Raw genomic sequence first — 16,493 nt, 5'->3', positions numbered from 1 at the left:
ATTATATTTCATTAATAATATAGGAAAATGGATAATTTTCTGGATATTGTTTTGTTCAAAGATTTTAATGTGAGGTATATTTATACAAAAAAAAATGAAAGCTGCGATTATACGTATGATAATATATTTTTGTTGATAGACTCAAACTGTTTAGATTTTCTGAGATAGCGAAAGTATGTTCAATTCATCTCATAAATTAAAAGACTAATAAACCGATTCTACTGACGGAATAGTAGCTTAAGACTATACAGAGAGTTCCATTTTTACAGAATTTATTACTTTTATTAAAATAAAGAATTAATATCTTTATTATATATGAACGAGAAGAGGGCAAGACGAAGCTTTATTTATCGACAAACATTTATCTTTTGTACACTTGTGAATTATGTTGAAATTTGTTTTTCTCAGATTCGTCGTCCCTTCTGGAATCAGCAGTGTTCTCTAGAGCAAAAAGATGAAGACAGGTAGAGAAAGAGAGAGAAAGAGAGAGAATAGAAAACGAAATGAGATAGATCAAATGATAAAGAGAGATAACTAAGAAAAGATAGAAAAAGATTCATAGGAAGAGAAAAGAAATAGATATAGACCAAAAAAGAGAAAAAAAATATTAGAGGAAGGCGAAAAATAGCAAAAAAGGCAATGAAAGAATGACGAAGAGATGCAAAAAAGAGAGAGAAACAGAAAGAAAATGAGAAGTAGTAGTAGTTTAGATTAAGTAATATAGTAGTTGCATACTGTCATATTTTTGTCACTGAGTAAAAGAGTATGAGAAAAGGAAAAAGTTAGGAGGAAAGAGAGAAAACAGGAAAGAGAAAGAATTGCATATAAAATATCTGTTCTCTTTTGAGGCAAATTTTGTATGAATATAACATTAATATGAGACTTCAATTGAGGGACATTCTTTTCTTGATGATACAATTTTAGATCTTATTCTTCTTCTTCTTCGCCCGTGCCGGTCAACATGGCAATTAAGCTCGGAGTATCAATGAAGCCTTTATCATCGATGTACATTTGATCAAATGCGTCATTCACCTCCTTTGGTGTGAATTTATCGCCCCACGTCACTAAAGCGTGCCTTAACCTATATAACAGACGTAAAAATCATCTTATATACATATAAATCCATCTCAAAACGCTACGATTGATGCCATTTCAGGACTTTAATCCAGGCTCTACACACACACGCGCGCGCACACACACAACATGTAATTAAAATAAGGTAACAAACTTTAGGGCCGAGGTCCCCACACTAACATGAAAAAGTTCATATGAATATGTCTGCAATCCACTGTTTATACCGACATATCTTAAAAAAATATCTTAAAATGTTCAAGTATCATGTTTAATCCCCACAATCTAAATCTTCTAGATTTTTATTTGTGGAGACACTTATGCCCGTTTCCACCAATGTAGATTAACTTTAATCTCGATTCTACTTATTCTTCGTCTTTTTCTAGTTCTAAAGATTAGATTAACATATCAAATTTTTTGACATATCAGTTTCTGTAAGAAGTACTTATATGATAACTTCTAAAGTAATTCTCAATATAATATATGTGTGTGTGTGTGTGTGTGGGTGTGGGGGTGTGTGTGGGCGTGGGTGTGGGTGTGGGTGTGGGTGTGTACCTTTCGCCGTCGATTTTGCCATTCTCATCGAATGTCTTAAAGGCATTGATTACAACATCGTCATCATCAGCACCTAACAAAACAAGAATTATTCAGTTTTAAAGCGTTTTTGTTTCTTCAATTAATAAATTGTACTTACCTGATCCTGACATACGAACGGCGAATAAATTTATCAGTTGAGTGAAGTTGATAGGCGCAGCAGCTTCGTTAAGCATTTCCTCAAGCTCCTTATCAGTTGCTAATCGACCGACAGAATCGAAAGCTGCTCGAAGATCATTCTTACCAATAATACCATCCTTATCCGCATCCATTAGTTGAAATGCCTGTGAATACAACAGAACATTTAAAATATGAATACAATAATATGAACATGTAATATTTAATATTTTTATATTTCTTCAAACTGAAATTCTGACCTTCCATTATACATTTGTTAAATAAGAGTTAAGAAATGAGAAATCTATTCTAAATATTAATTATCAAAAATTATATAGGAAAGAGTCAAATAATTTTTTAAAAATTATAACAAGAATAGGGTCGTCGACTACAAGTCAAGCAAGAACTTGATGCTATATTAATAAACAAACAGAAAGTTTATTAGAACACTGGTTTCAATTTTAATCGGGTCATTCTCAATGTTAACAATTTTAAATTCAACTAGTATTAACTAATTATCATTGCTCTGATTACATTAAAACAATAAATTTCAAAGAAAGAAAACATCATTAAATCGTTATTGTAATGTATGTATTGTCTCGTCAATAGATGTCTTAAAGTAGAATTAAACGTAAGTAGCCAAATGCACAATTCTTCAAACTATCCGAACTATTAACTCATTTAAAGATTTTCCTATTCCAACCCAAGTGATCTATATTTTTCTATTCCAATTCAGTAAAATTTAATTACAAAGAATTAAAAAAGTAAAAGTATAAAAGCTGAAAAAATTTATTTCAAATAAATTTTTACAGTAAAAAAACTTGATGCTGATTAACAATACAAAATGCATGATATCACCATAAAATTATCCTTTTTACAAAAAGGTAATAAAAAGTCGCTTAATGTATGCGCCTGTATGTGTGCTCTCGAAGAAAAAAATGACTTTCTATTCCAAACTTATTTATTTAAAAGGCGCGCGTTTTACACTTAGTGCCTTTTTTACCTTTTTATAAAAAAGATAATTTACTAATTTGTGGTGATTGAGAATGACCTAATTAGGATCGTATATTCTAATAAACTTTGTTTGTTGTTTAATAATATATCATTAAGATCTTGCTTGACTCTTTATTCTTATTATGGAGGTCTCCTGCTTTAAGAGACCGAAAAAAATGATGATTTTTCGTAATTTTTTTTTAAAAAGAAAACTAATATTTATTTATTATTATTTTAAAACTTTTTGTTATAGTTTTAATATAATTATTGTAGCGTACAAATGCGAAAAAAAATTCTAAATAATAAAAATATAAACATTTAGTTTGGTATCTCTTCATGACGTTATGATTTTATGTATGTTCTAGCGTAATTTTTGTCGGAAACAAAAAATTAAGAAATATTTTTAATTGTTACAGTTTTTCATCCTAAATGAATCTAAAAAATTTAAAAAAATATATATAAATTAAAATTTTGTGCGATTTTTAAAAAAATTATAGTTATGATTAGGTAGCAACCGTTTCTTTATGCAAAAGAAAATTGTTGATGTTTATTTTTATTTAATTTTTAAGTTCATCGAGGATGATTATTAACTAACTGACGAGCCCTATAAAAAGTCGATTGGTCAAATACTTTTTTTCAATCGTTTTGAACACAAACTTGAAGAAAATGCAAAAAAAAAACAGATTTCGAAAAAAACGCGTTTAAAGTTTTCGATTTAGTTCTTGAGTTCTTACGATGCTCGGAGGCTAATCTGTTATATTCCAGGGATATAACATATAATAATTCTTCAGCTTCCTCATAGAATTCATTTTGAGCCATTCTACGAGCTACTAGAATCTCTTTCGTGCTACTAACAAGGAAACCAACCCTCACCGATTTTAATGAGATTTTTGGATATGTTGAGAACATGAAAAAATATTAAACCTATATTTTTTGTGTTTATTTCGAGATTTAGGGAGTGAAACACTCTCTCGAAAAAAATCTTTTTTTTTTCTTTTGAAGCAAATATCATCGAAACTACAAGAAATAGAAAAAATTTTTCAGAATGAAAATTGAATGGCTTTAAGAGTATTTTAAAACTTAATATTAGGTGTTGGAATTAATTCGTAGCGTTTTACAAGTGATGGGAAGTACTTTCATTAATGTATTTTTTAATGCTCATGTGAAATAAATAACATTCTTTCATTAAAAAACGCTACGAATTAATTCCAACACCTAATAATAAAAAAAATTGTTCTAATTATTTATTATATTTGCGTGCCGTGCACCCATATATACAAGCACTTAATTTATAATTATTACTATCGAAGGGCTTTGAATTTCGCTTTAAAATTTTAGGGACATATTCTCGAAGAGAATTATCGTTGTATTATCGATTTATGAAAAAAAAAAATTGACTTTTTTTACCCTTTAGAGCAGGATCTTCTTAATTATTAGCTTAATCGAGTGATGTTTTTTAAGTCCGCAAGACTAATATATTGAAGATTTCCTCTATTCTGTTATAGTAGATTCCTTAATCCTTAACTTTAAGGAGGAATACAGATATCCAAGGATAGCAGTGCCAGAGTAGAAAGATCCAAAATAGAGACGAATTTGAAGTAGAATTAGAATTGTGTGTAAAATTATATCTTAAATGAATCATACCTCCTTAAATTCAGCTACTTGTTTCTGAGAGAACATGGAAAATACACTGGATCCGCTGCGTTTAGCCTTGCGACTGCCACGGCTGCTTGCTCTAGCAGAACCAGAATCTTTTGGTGTACCTGTTGGAGTTGGTGCTTTTTCTTCTGGCGCTGGCTCGGGCTCGGGTGCTGGCGCCTCTTCCTTCTTCTTAGTCTTCTTCTTCTTCTCTTTATCCGCCTAGAATGAAATACCGCAATATTTTGTAATATGTTTTAAGTACTTTTTACTATTTTTTACTATTGTTAGAAAAAACTGAGATCACAAGAGATACATGTAATAGTTTTATTTTAAATATCTAAAATAATCTAATTATTATTATTAATAAAAAAATAATCACTGTGATTAATGATAAGGATTCTTTCTTAAAAAGTTTCCAAATAATTTGTAAACGTTTGTTTCAAATATAATTCAAAATTACAAACTTTATGCCTAAAGAATCTTTTTTTTTTATTTTAAAACAATTAAAAATTTTAAAAACGATATAAGAATACCAGATGTTTCATTCCCGTGAATGCAACCAATCAGACATTAGTCAAAAATGTTATAAGTCAATACAGAACCGCTATTAGAAATCTGCTACTAATAAGGTCTCAAAATTAAATTTCACTGCCATTATATGCAATAAAACATATTGTATTCTTACATCATGATTTTAATTTTTTAAATATCGAATATATATTTTTTTTTAAATGCTTAAATATCTAGACAGAGAACATTTAGTTTTAAAAATATATTTTTTTTACATTTAGGATACATACCATTTTTTGTTTTAAATAATTTTAGAAATTTTTCATTAAAAATGATTCGACTTTAACTTAAATAATTTATGATTTTATATAATTTATGTTTTTATAAAAAAAGGTAAAAAACATTTGTTAAAAATGATACAAGTAGAAAAAATCATTTTTTAAATATATATTAAATTTAATCAATCCTTATCAAATAGGTATTAATTAATAGATGACGTATACAAATGACTAAATAAAGAAAAGAAATTTAATTAAAAAATATTACGCTTGATTATTACACCGGATTAGAAATATAATATATTTTAAAATATAAATTGTTTTTATTTATCTTAAAAAACAGACTCAGAGAAAAAATAAAAAAATTTATTTCGATTTCTTTATTAAGAATAAAAAGGAATAAATTGAACTAAAATATAAAATTTATTTTGTTAATATATGCATAATTATGTTTATTGGAAATGAACTCTGTAAATGAAATTGAGAAGCCTAGTCCAATTATCGCGCGAGAAAATTTATGGGGCGCTGCCGGTGCTAAGAATAGAATAGCATTGTGAAGCTGCCAAGACGTATATAGAGTGAGCATTCAGTTATCACACTGCCTCTCGTATTACCATTCTTATATAATTATTTTTACTGTTATAATTAGAAAAATAAAACTGTATTACTATCGGGAATATATATTTTTTATTTTACTAGCAAAATAAATATCTTCTATATGAAATAAAAGTTCCATTTTTTCCATCATTTTGCTCTATAAAAATTTTATATGTTTGTGTAATAAGTGTAATGTGTTTATTTTCATTTTTATTTAATTTTAAATCTATCGTGTACATTAAAGAGAAAAGATACTTCAACTGAATGAGAAAATGATATTGTATTTGCAATTCCATAGTGACTTATTATTATAGAGTTGTGGTGAAAGTATATACTTGTTTGTTATGTGTGTAAATATGTTTAATTTTAAAATTTCAGAGAAGAAGTGATGATTTTGCATATTCATTTACAGTTCATGATGAAACTAGCAATATCAGACTTTCGAGCGGCTTGAAAAAATCTTACGAAGATCACTGATGCTGCACTTTATTGTCACGAATATATAATGTCAATGGCAGCTAATCACTTAGCATATATCGGTTCCGGTACAGCGCGTAATCCATCTTTGTTGAATGCACTTATATTCGCAGTTTGAATTTCTGCATATCGATCACATAGATATAAACTTGGTCCTTCGTATTCCTTTCGATTCGGTAGATCATTGCGCGATTCTCAAACAGTCCATAGACGGCGTTGACAAGGCACATTTCTCGTACTTACCATTATCTATAGATCGATTTCTAAGAGATGGACAATACGAGATGGTCACGATGTACCAACTGTCCGAATCAAAGAGCCGAACTTGTCTAAGTAACTTCTGCGGATCTCCCCCACCAGCGAGCCGCAGGTTGTTCAAGTCGAAGTATTCTGCCCCGGGTATAGCGTCTATCTGACCATATTTAGTGCGAGTCGCCTCAAAATAGCGACCCTTTCGACGTTTCAAATAAAACAGTTCGCCAGGGAGTTAAAACTCTGACGGTTCTCGTACCAACGGAGACGACATCTCAGCGCTAGGATACCGATTTCCTGACCGATATGAGTCTCAAGCGCTCATAAATAATTATACTTGGAACAAGTATAATCATCGAAACGATTTTTTCTTTACATAACACTATGAAACAGAATAAAAAATTTATTTATTTTATTATTATATCTATTTAATTTATTAATGACGATTTTTCATAAATCCAGTCCACGATATTACTACACGTATTATTATTAATTGAGTTTTCGGTTTAAAGCAGGATGTCTCAAACACGTGGGCATTATAAATGACTAACTGTCTGATGTATTCAAGAATGCATATATGTTTTTGCAAATATATACGATGTTACATATGTATACAGGGTGTAATGTCCTGCAATTTTTGGCAAAACGCTGTCATGTAGATAGAACGGACTAAACTGAGTCGAAAAGTCCTCTACCATTTTGCAATTTTCGCAATGATTAACGAGATATTAATTTATGAAAATAGCCAAATTCACCCGGCCTATCGCCAAATGCAAACGCGCGAAATAAGATCGCCCAGAGAATGCACGTTCTAGTGACGAAGAACATTTGGCGGTAAGCCGGGCAAATTTGACCTACTGCCTTAATATATTATAGACCGTGTTACTTGCAGATATTGAAAGAAATGATATTGTTGTGTTACTTTTATAAAAAAACAAAATGAAATTAGCCTTAAAAAATGTTTTTTTAATATTTAAAAACTTTTAACATTATATATGTAGGTTTTCTTAAAAAAAATATCTCTTAAAAATATTTTTTTTACTATTATTTAAAAAAAATATATATATATACACACTTAACACTTCTTTAATTATATATTTTTAATACATAATAATAATTAATAATTATGCACGCGTGCACGTGCGTATGAATATACATAATAAAACTCGATGATTGAAAATATTAAGTTACTAATATATTCATTTATTAAACAACTCTAGTTCTTTTAAGCAGTTTTCTTCTTGTTAAGGGGATCCTAAAGACAATTAGTGTAAGTAGGCCATACAAATGATTTACGTATCATTAATCATTACATCAATATCTCATGCACACATAAACTGTCATGTAACAATGATGTTTTATTACATCTAAGTCCAATTCTAGAACTCGACGTTAATAAGATTGGAAAGAAGAATTCCGTTTATGTGAATATCATCTAAATACGAGAAGCATCACTTGACGATCAAAGTTAGATATTGAATTAATACATGTACGTATATTCTTCTAAATAAATTTATTTTACTTTTGCGGATACTGCATCGTTCCACGTGTCGATAGCATCGCGGGCTTGTGAACTGATCCATCCGTCTGATCCATCATCGATCGGAAGAGAGAATTCCTGTCCAAACGAGTTGCTCTTATTCTTTGATTTTATTTTGAACTTTGACATGATAAAATAAATCACACATTTAGTAAATTTGTGTGTTTTCGTTCAGAGAGCATTTCGCGGACGTGAGGCATGTGCAAACATGATGTAAGAAGACAAGGTATACCATTCCCGAGGAGAGTAAATTGTTGGGAGAGTAATTTGATTCTTACATCATGTGTGCAAGTACATCGTGCATGATTCTCCTTGCCCAAGTGTAACATTATGAATTTATCTTATAAATTTATCTAATACTAATTTATTTATAGATCCGGGTTCAACTCCCGGCCGAGGTAATATTTTTCGTCATAGATTTTTAAGGTGTATATAATTAAATTTGAAGGATTATAATATTTCAGATGAAATTATAATACGTTGAAAAGTCCAATGGTAACGGCACGCAATCATATTTCTGAGATAAATTCATTTAGAAGAATATGCGTACAATACGTAATAATTAATAGTGCAATGTCTTTGACCGTGGCATTTGTCGTATTTAGGTGATGAACTCACATTGTTTCTTCTTAAATTACTATAGTCGGTGGACTATTATTTCGTAAAACAGATTGCATAGCTTTTATGTGAACCAAATGTCACGACGTGACAGCTGTAAAACGTCATGTCAGAATAAAAAAGTAAAGATCTCAATTTCGAAATTTTGTATCGTTTTCAGCATGAATTCTATCTCACAGATACGTATTAATGCGTATACTTCAATTCTGGTAAAGAATTTTCGAAACTGTATAAGAAAAAAAAGTAATTGTTATACAAAAAATTATATGGTTTAGTCAGTAATAGAGACGGCTTTAGGATCCTCTTAATGCGTTTCTCATTCATTTATTATTTTGTTATGAGATTATTGAAAAGTAATCTCAAAATACAATAGATATTGTAAAAACATCTTAAAACAGTATTTCAAAGACATCATAAATTGGGCACTTTAAAATTGGACATTGCAATAACGTGTTTCCAGTTTTACAAAATATTTTCGAAATGCTACATTTTAATATAATTGTATATCATAATGTTCTTTAAGATAGACATAATACAAACAACTTAAGCATAAAGCACAAGACCTTAATAATAATATGTAGAAAGGGAAAAAATAAACATTATTGAACTCTTTTTAATAAAAACAAAAGCTTCAATAATCTTTATTATATAAGCACAATTGCCCAAGATATGACTATATGTAAATGAAAGAAAAAGAGATATAACGGTTATATTTTTCTTCTTTATTTATTTAGTTTACTCACTAAAGCATTGTCAACATAAAACTCACTCAATCTATTTAGTGAATTCAACAGGTATTAATTGTATATATATTCTAGTTTTCTATATATATTTCAGTTTTCTCTAAAAATTACTATACATGAAAATATTGAAATACAAATCATAAAATAAATGCACTAATTGATCAAAAATCCAATATGCATTCCCCTAAAAATGTGATTACCAACATTGATATATTTTATTATTTCACTATACTATATTATATTTATTTTAAAAATATTTATATCGAATTTTTTCTTAATAAACGTATAGTAATCTTTAGTAAGTACAAATGTCCAAATTTGCTATATATTATATTTATATTATATATTATATCTACTCAACATCTAATGATGACATATTGATTAGAATTGACCTAAAAATTGGGACTAAATTAAGTCAATAATCTTCACGAGTTCACAATATGGACGTTTAATTGTATCTGCCAATATATAAAAAACTTAAATCTTGAATACATTTATGTCATAAAGATTATGTGAAAATCTATATATTATATGATTATGCATTGTAAATACAAAATTCACACACAAATTGGGATGTAAAAAATATCTTAAAATTACATTTAATTTCGTAAGGGAGGTCCCATATAGTCTAGACTCGTAGAGTAAAAGTCTGGCAGATTCTCTACAACTGATAATTGCACTTCTTCGATTATATCTATCGATTCTGTATATAATTTAGACTTGACTGTCTTGAAGAATGTACACGGTCTTGTTCCTTTGCCAAACTCATCGACGTCGTATGGTGGACTGAGTATGTCTAGGAAAGCTGCAGGACCTTCCACGCATGAAATTTCATGAAGATTTTTTTCTGTTGGTGTAAAAATGCAAGCAGGCGAATTGCTATGAAGACAGATAGGTCGATGCTTAACTGCTGCAATCTCTTCCTTGGCTTTAATCACATGATTACTCTTTGTCTTCAAACTGTAGCTGCTTAATTCTACCATACCACTGATCACCTATATTATAATATCTGTATTATAATTCGTATATGTTATTGTCGTATGAGGAGCAGACTTTCAAAATGTGTTTTGTCCAAAATTTATAATTTTTAGAAAACGAGAATGAAATCATGCGCCTTATAGAAAATATCAATTTACCAATTAGTAAGATGTAAAATATAGATCAAGCTTTATAGTATAGATGTAAGACGAATATTAATCTTAATAAAATCGTGATCTTTAATTAAACGACAAAATATATATGTCCAAATATTAGGATAAAATTTGGTGTCATAACGAACGTTAACGACAAATGAGACAGCGTTCCGAATAATGTGTATATTAATTACAGAAATTATAAGTATGAATCATAAAACATCAAGATTAAAAATTGTTATTGAAAAATTGATGTAAATAAACAAATGTAAGAATCATCTAAATGGTGAATCATCATCTTTGGTGTCCTTTTGTAAATTTATACTGCATAACTATTCTTTATGTATGTTGACGAGATTATTTTAACTGCGATCAAATTCAAAATATTGTAAACGTTTTTTTGTAAATTTGTCAACAGTTTCAATAATCATCTATAATATTCATATTTAAAAGAAAACAACTACTATAGACAACAACTATAACTTGAGCTTTTTAGGTCTCTTTAAGGATAATACAATATTTGTAAATTGGTAAAAGATCTTTTCGCGAAGAAGTTTATCATTTTTTCCATTCGTTAGGTTATAAGATTGGAATATACAATCTTGTTCATAGAGTGATTTTATTGTCTCATCCTGTCTTTCAGGAGAACTTTGAATATTTATCAAATTGCTTTTGGAAAATTACCATCCATTAAAATTAATTTTTAGAGAAGTAGTTTTTAAATTATAATAGTTTTAAAAAAAACCTATCTAGTAGTAAAATTTAGTAGTAAATTCTAATCACAAAAAATATTTTATACTTCCGTTTATACATAATATACTGTTGTAAAATGGGTGAACAAATCTTTGTTTAAGGTAAGCTACAATGTTTGAATCAATAAGTTCATAAAAATATAGACATAAAAGTATATACAAAAATGTATAACAGAAGTTCAATCTAAATGCAACGTGGTCTATAAGATCAATTGTAATGTGTCTTATGTTGGCCGTAAGAAAAAAATGAAACTAAATGAAAAGATAACTAAGTACGAGAATTACAGAGCATATTAATAATATCAAAATAGATTTGTCGAAACACTTTGTGATCTTTGAGCATACTTTGAACTTTAATCTCTCCATTAAAAAAAAAACATTAAAATACAGTTAAATGAATATAAATCTGTAGAAAGATACTGAGCGATACTTAAATGATTCTTACATTTATTTACTTAAATCGATTTCTCAATAATAGTTTTAATTTCAATTTTTTATGATTTAAATTTATAATTTCTATAGTTAATATATGTACAAGTTGCTCGAAACGCTTTCTCATTTATCCGTTAAAGTTCATTAGGGCACAAAGTTTTATCTCTTATAATACTCTTGAATATATATTTATTGTTTGATTAAGGGTCACGATACTAGTAAGTTTAATATTCACCTTAATTTATCTATTTTATAAGATCCTTTTGAATGTTTTGACACAATTTCATTTTTTAAATTTACAACTCGAGACTATATGTACTTTTGATGACTTTTTTTTATGAATTTTAATTCCTTGATTCTACTCTTTCTCACCCAATGAAGAAATAGTTTTTATTTTCGAACCTCAGTATAACCTCAGTATAAAAAAATTATTTAGTGATTTTTAATTTTAATTAATGTGTGTTCAACTTACTATGTAATCTTATGATCGATTTTTATCTTTATTTATACTTTAATATCAAATCTTTCCAACGCTTTAATTATTAAGAATTTTATATATACAATTTGTTTTGAAACTTTTAATTTATAATTTATTGTATTATAATTTGGATGAAGAAGAATATAGTCGAAACATTCCATACATTGCATATTAAGGAATAATCACACATACACACACACAAACACACATACACAATGTTAATCCCTTCTTAACGTTTTAATGAACTAATTTTAATCCTAGATATAATTAATTGCTCGTTGTCTGATCTTTTTATCAATTTTATTATCTTGTAAGAAAGCATTTATAGTCATACCTTTATTCGAATTTTTTTATTATATTAGGTGTTGGAATTAATTCGTAGCGTTTTTTAATGAAAGAATGTTATTTATTTCACATGAGCATTAAAAAATACATTAATGAAAGTACTTCCCATCACTTGTAAAACGCTACGAATTAATTCCAACACCTAATATCTCCTATAAAAACTCTTAAACTAATGTTCTTTAATTTTGGAATAATTTTTGTATTACTATTGATTTCTATATATATTGTACTATTGATTTCTATTTCTACATTGTACAATAATGCTTATACAAACAATAATGTACTATAAGCATGTTTACCTTTAACAAACCATGCATTTCAGGATGATCATGCATAGGCATCTTGACTCCATGTTTTAATATGAAAATCGCAATTGTTATGTCCTTGTTCTCGAATATATCCATCACACACATAGGTGCCGGCTGTCTACTGACGTAATCAAGAATATTTTTATCGAGTTTTACATCCTCGGCTGTTATCTTATTTAATAGATTCAATAATTTGTCTAAGTTTTTTTGACAAAACCGACGATCACAAAATGTTTTCATTGCTTGTTTTCCCAAAATTTCGATTGCCGATGCCATAATCAAATATGTTAGTATGCCACTTCTTTCTTGAACTTTTAATCATCTGGATTGACAAGCGATTATAAAGTATTTATGTTCAATCGTATACCTGGAAAAGATTTTATTTATGATAAGGAAAAACTGTTTGAATATTCAATGTTCCTTCAAAGACTTTAGAAAAAATAATATGTCATAAAACATTTTAAAAAGTATTAACATAAAACTTTTTTATTTTTTAGTAACTTACTACCCAGATAACAAAACGTTCCTTGGCATAAAAAAAGAAATAAGTGCTTAGCACAAGTTTCTCTTCAACAATTTCTCTTGCAATAATGGATGCATTCAGAACGATAATCTCTTACTGAGCGCTTAGAGTGCGGTCCGCTTGGCGCTACAAATGTTTTGAAGCTTTTGATTGACCAATCAGAAGAAAGAATTTTATTAATTGACCAATCAAAAAATGCTTCGAAGCATTTGTAGCATCATGCTTGTTACGCTAACCGAAGACTTCGATTTTATTCATGTTCGGACAGTTTGATGAAGCTCGTTCAAAAATGCCACCAGATTACTGGTAACTTATGAGAGTAAGATTTTAAGCGGAAACTGTTTCATCGATTTATAAGAGTGCTGCTATCGAGTTACTTACAAGAGTTAGTGGCAATAAAAGTCGGCAATCTAATAGGCAAAATCGGAAGCCGCTTTCTTAAATATTGGAGGCAATTTAAGCAAAGCAGCAAATTAATAGCAACCTGCAGGCAACTTGCTATCTGGGTATATACAGAGATAATATATTCTTTTTTATATTCTAGAATTCTTAATAATGTGTTATCAAGAAATAATGCAAGAAAAATATTAAGTCCATATTCGCAGCAGTAAGATTTTTACTTTATGTATATTTGCTAAAGCATAAACAAAGAAAAAGTAGTTTGTATTAATGTCTGTCTGTGAGTTAGAATATGATCACATAGAGTTAGAAATAGCGAAACGGGACGGAAAAGGCAAATGATAGACACCAATCAGAACAATTCCGTTACATTATTTTGTAGTTCAGTTTCACATGATGAGAAATATTTACAGAACAAAACAGAATAACCTCGGCATGTTGCATGAATCCGTCTGTATGGTAAAATATTCATTACACTATATCTATAAAATATTATTATAGATATTTTAATAGTTATTTATACATGTATTTTTTATTAGAAACAACTAAAGTGTAGTTATTGCAGTTGGTGATTTAAAAAATATTAAATTACACACATACACACAAAAACATTCTTGTTTTGTAAATACATAATTGCTAATTTAATATTAAATAGATAACGAAAAAAATGTTTTTATCGCAGATTTTATAGCAGGTAAAATAAATATTTATAATATAGTAGCAAATTGTATAGATATCTCGGTTTACGAGGCCGACCGCCACGTTTTTCTGTCAGATTCTTTCGTTTTGAATGAAAATGCATCGAATGAGCCTAATTTCATTAAAATCAGAGGTAAAGTAGTAATTCTAAATAATTACCTCTATATAGATTGTACATTTCAAACATACACTGACTTCTCTCCGTAAAGCATCTTTCTGTAATCTTCTTTTTCTTTTCAAAGGTAGATGAAAATAAAGAGCAGATATGTTTTTAATCGTTGCTATCAAATCTTCATCCAGTTGTTCTTTATTACAACCAATGTCTCATTTTCTGCAATAATTACATTTATTAATAAAGATCTATATAATTTACTATTAATATTATATTATAAATGTTTATTTTATCTGCTATAAAAAACTTATTGTTATCTGTAAATATTAAATTAGTTGGCATCTCTCTCTCTACATCTGTATAACAAGAATGTTTAATAACTTGATACTCCTTTAAGCACCAATCACAATAATTACACTTTGTTTCTAATATACAATATATATATATATATATAAAACCTCTGAAATATTAATGAAAGATACGAGACACCATATATATATACGGTGTCTCGTATCTATATATATATATATATATATGTATGTATGTATAAACACATATAAATTGTTAAAATATCCAATATTTTGTAGATATATTGTAATGAATACTTACACACAGATGAATCTATGTAACATGCTATCAAAGTTATTCCATTTAGTTTTGTAAATATATTTTTCATGATATAAAACCTAGCTACGAAACAACGTAACAAAATTAATTTGATTAATTAACTCCTAATCATTTGCCTTTTCCGTTTTTATTCCGTTCCACAATTTAATTTTATATGACCGCACCCTTAATTTATATTTTGATAAATCAACAAAGCTACGGTAAATGTTAAGATTTACTTCAAATTTTGATAAAAATACACTGAATAGATGCGTTTTTGCATAAAAATAAAGATTTAACAAAGCAAAAGTGTCGCTCTACTCCGCGAACCGAAATATTAATCATCAAAGTTGACAACTATTTAGGTTAAGAAATCTGTCACAGCCACGAAATATTAGTGCTTTGCACTTGCAATATCCCTAGACACTTCGTGCACATACCATAGACATATACAAAGCCGACGACCCACGATGCTTGTTTTCCTGCTGGATTGCCAGCTGGATTAGAATCTTGCCACCTTATTGGTTGTGGTGCTGTCAGTGCCAGCATAGCAGACAATACAAGGTGGCAAGATTCTAATCCAGCAGGAAAACAAGCATCGTGTGCCGCAAACTTTAAAGACGGTCGGCGTTTATGGAAATTCGCGTGCCTGTTAAAATTTAATGGGTGCATTAAATACTACAACCGTTCAGTGAGCGTTCGATGGACTTTTGCATTTGATTAGCATATTCCGTTAGATTTAAAAATATAAGACTAAACAGATATATAATAGGTCTGTTTTTTTATTGCTGCACTTTAAACCGGCGCAATAAGTTGAAGTGAAACAAACGTATATTTATTGTATTTCATTAGGTCTGTTTTTTTATTGCTACACTTTCTGAACTGGTATTCACACAGTGTAATAAGTTGAAGTGAAGCAAATACACATTTGTTTCACTTAACTTATTGCACCGATTCATGCAGCAATAAAAAGAGACCTATTATTACATACAGTATAATCATACCTAATAGCGACAGTGAACTTTTTTTGTGGCTGCAATTTTTAGTACGCATGTATCGGTATGTACACTTAGGGGCTTCGTACAATAAAAGGAAAGGCTTAAACACAATAGGCACAAGCAATAGGCAACGTGGGATATAATATCGAACTTACACACCAAAGCTCTGATTGGATGGCTCGTTATTCCCTGTTGCCTATTGTATTTAAGCTTTTATATTCGTATATATAATCAAGCCTTATATTTAAGGCTTTCTTAAATTTATCTTTAGATACTC

At 28.8% G+C, this 16,493-nt stretch overlaps 2 protein-coding genes across 7 annotated transcripts; both read right to left on the bottom strand.

Annotated features, from left to right (window-relative positions):
• Positions 1–102: 102 nt before the first annotated feature.
• On the bottom strand, positions 103–6,652 carry Mlc2 (myosin regulatory light chain 2). The gene is made up of 5 exons (XM_011065935.2): positions 6,522–6,652; positions 4,420–4,635; positions 1,766–1,949; positions 1,627–1,699; positions 103–1,081 (listed from the first exon to the last, which is right to left on the bottom strand). Exons 1-5 carry the CDS (start codon positions 6,522–6,524, stop codon positions 928–930), a joined length of 630 nt encoding a protein of 209 aa, XP_011064237.1. The 5' UTR covers positions 6,525–6,652; the 3' UTR covers positions 103–927.
• Positions 6,521–15,767, bottom strand: LOC105151949 (2-aminoethanethiol dioxygenase). Of its 6 annotated transcripts, XM_011065937.2 has the most exons (4): positions 15,222–15,652; positions 14,660–14,831; positions 12,871–13,246; positions 6,521–10,426 (listed from the first exon to the last, which is right to left on the bottom strand). In XM_011065937.2, exons 3-4 carry the CDS (start codon positions 13,153–13,155, stop codon positions 10,031–10,033), a joined length of 681 nt encoding a protein of 226 aa, XP_011064239.1. In that variant the 5' UTR covers positions 13,156–13,246; positions 14,660–14,831; positions 15,222–15,652; the 3' UTR covers positions 6,521–10,030. The 6 variants fall into 6 exon arrangements, with proteins under 6 accessions (XP_011064239.1, XP_011064242.1, XP_087270486.1 ...); XM_011065940.2 differs by lacking the exons at positions 14,660–14,831; positions 15,222–15,652 and adding an exon at positions 15,659–15,767; XM_087414360.1 differs by lacking the exon at positions 14,660–14,831 and having other exon boundaries at positions 15,404–15,652.
• Between the last annotated feature and the right edge of the window lie 726 nt (positions 15,768–16,493).

Source organism: Acromyrmex echinatior, chromosome 16 (genome assembly GCF_024713525.1).
Source record: "Acromyrmex echinatior isolate Ae372 chromosome 16, ASM2471352v2, whole genome shotgun sequence".
Classification (NCBI taxonomy): domain Eukaryota; kingdom Metazoa; phylum Arthropoda; class Insecta; order Hymenoptera; family Formicidae; genus Acromyrmex; species Acromyrmex echinatior.
The sequence above is the reverse complement of the archived record's forward strand: the minus strand, read 5'-3'. Positions and strand labels throughout refer to the sequence as shown.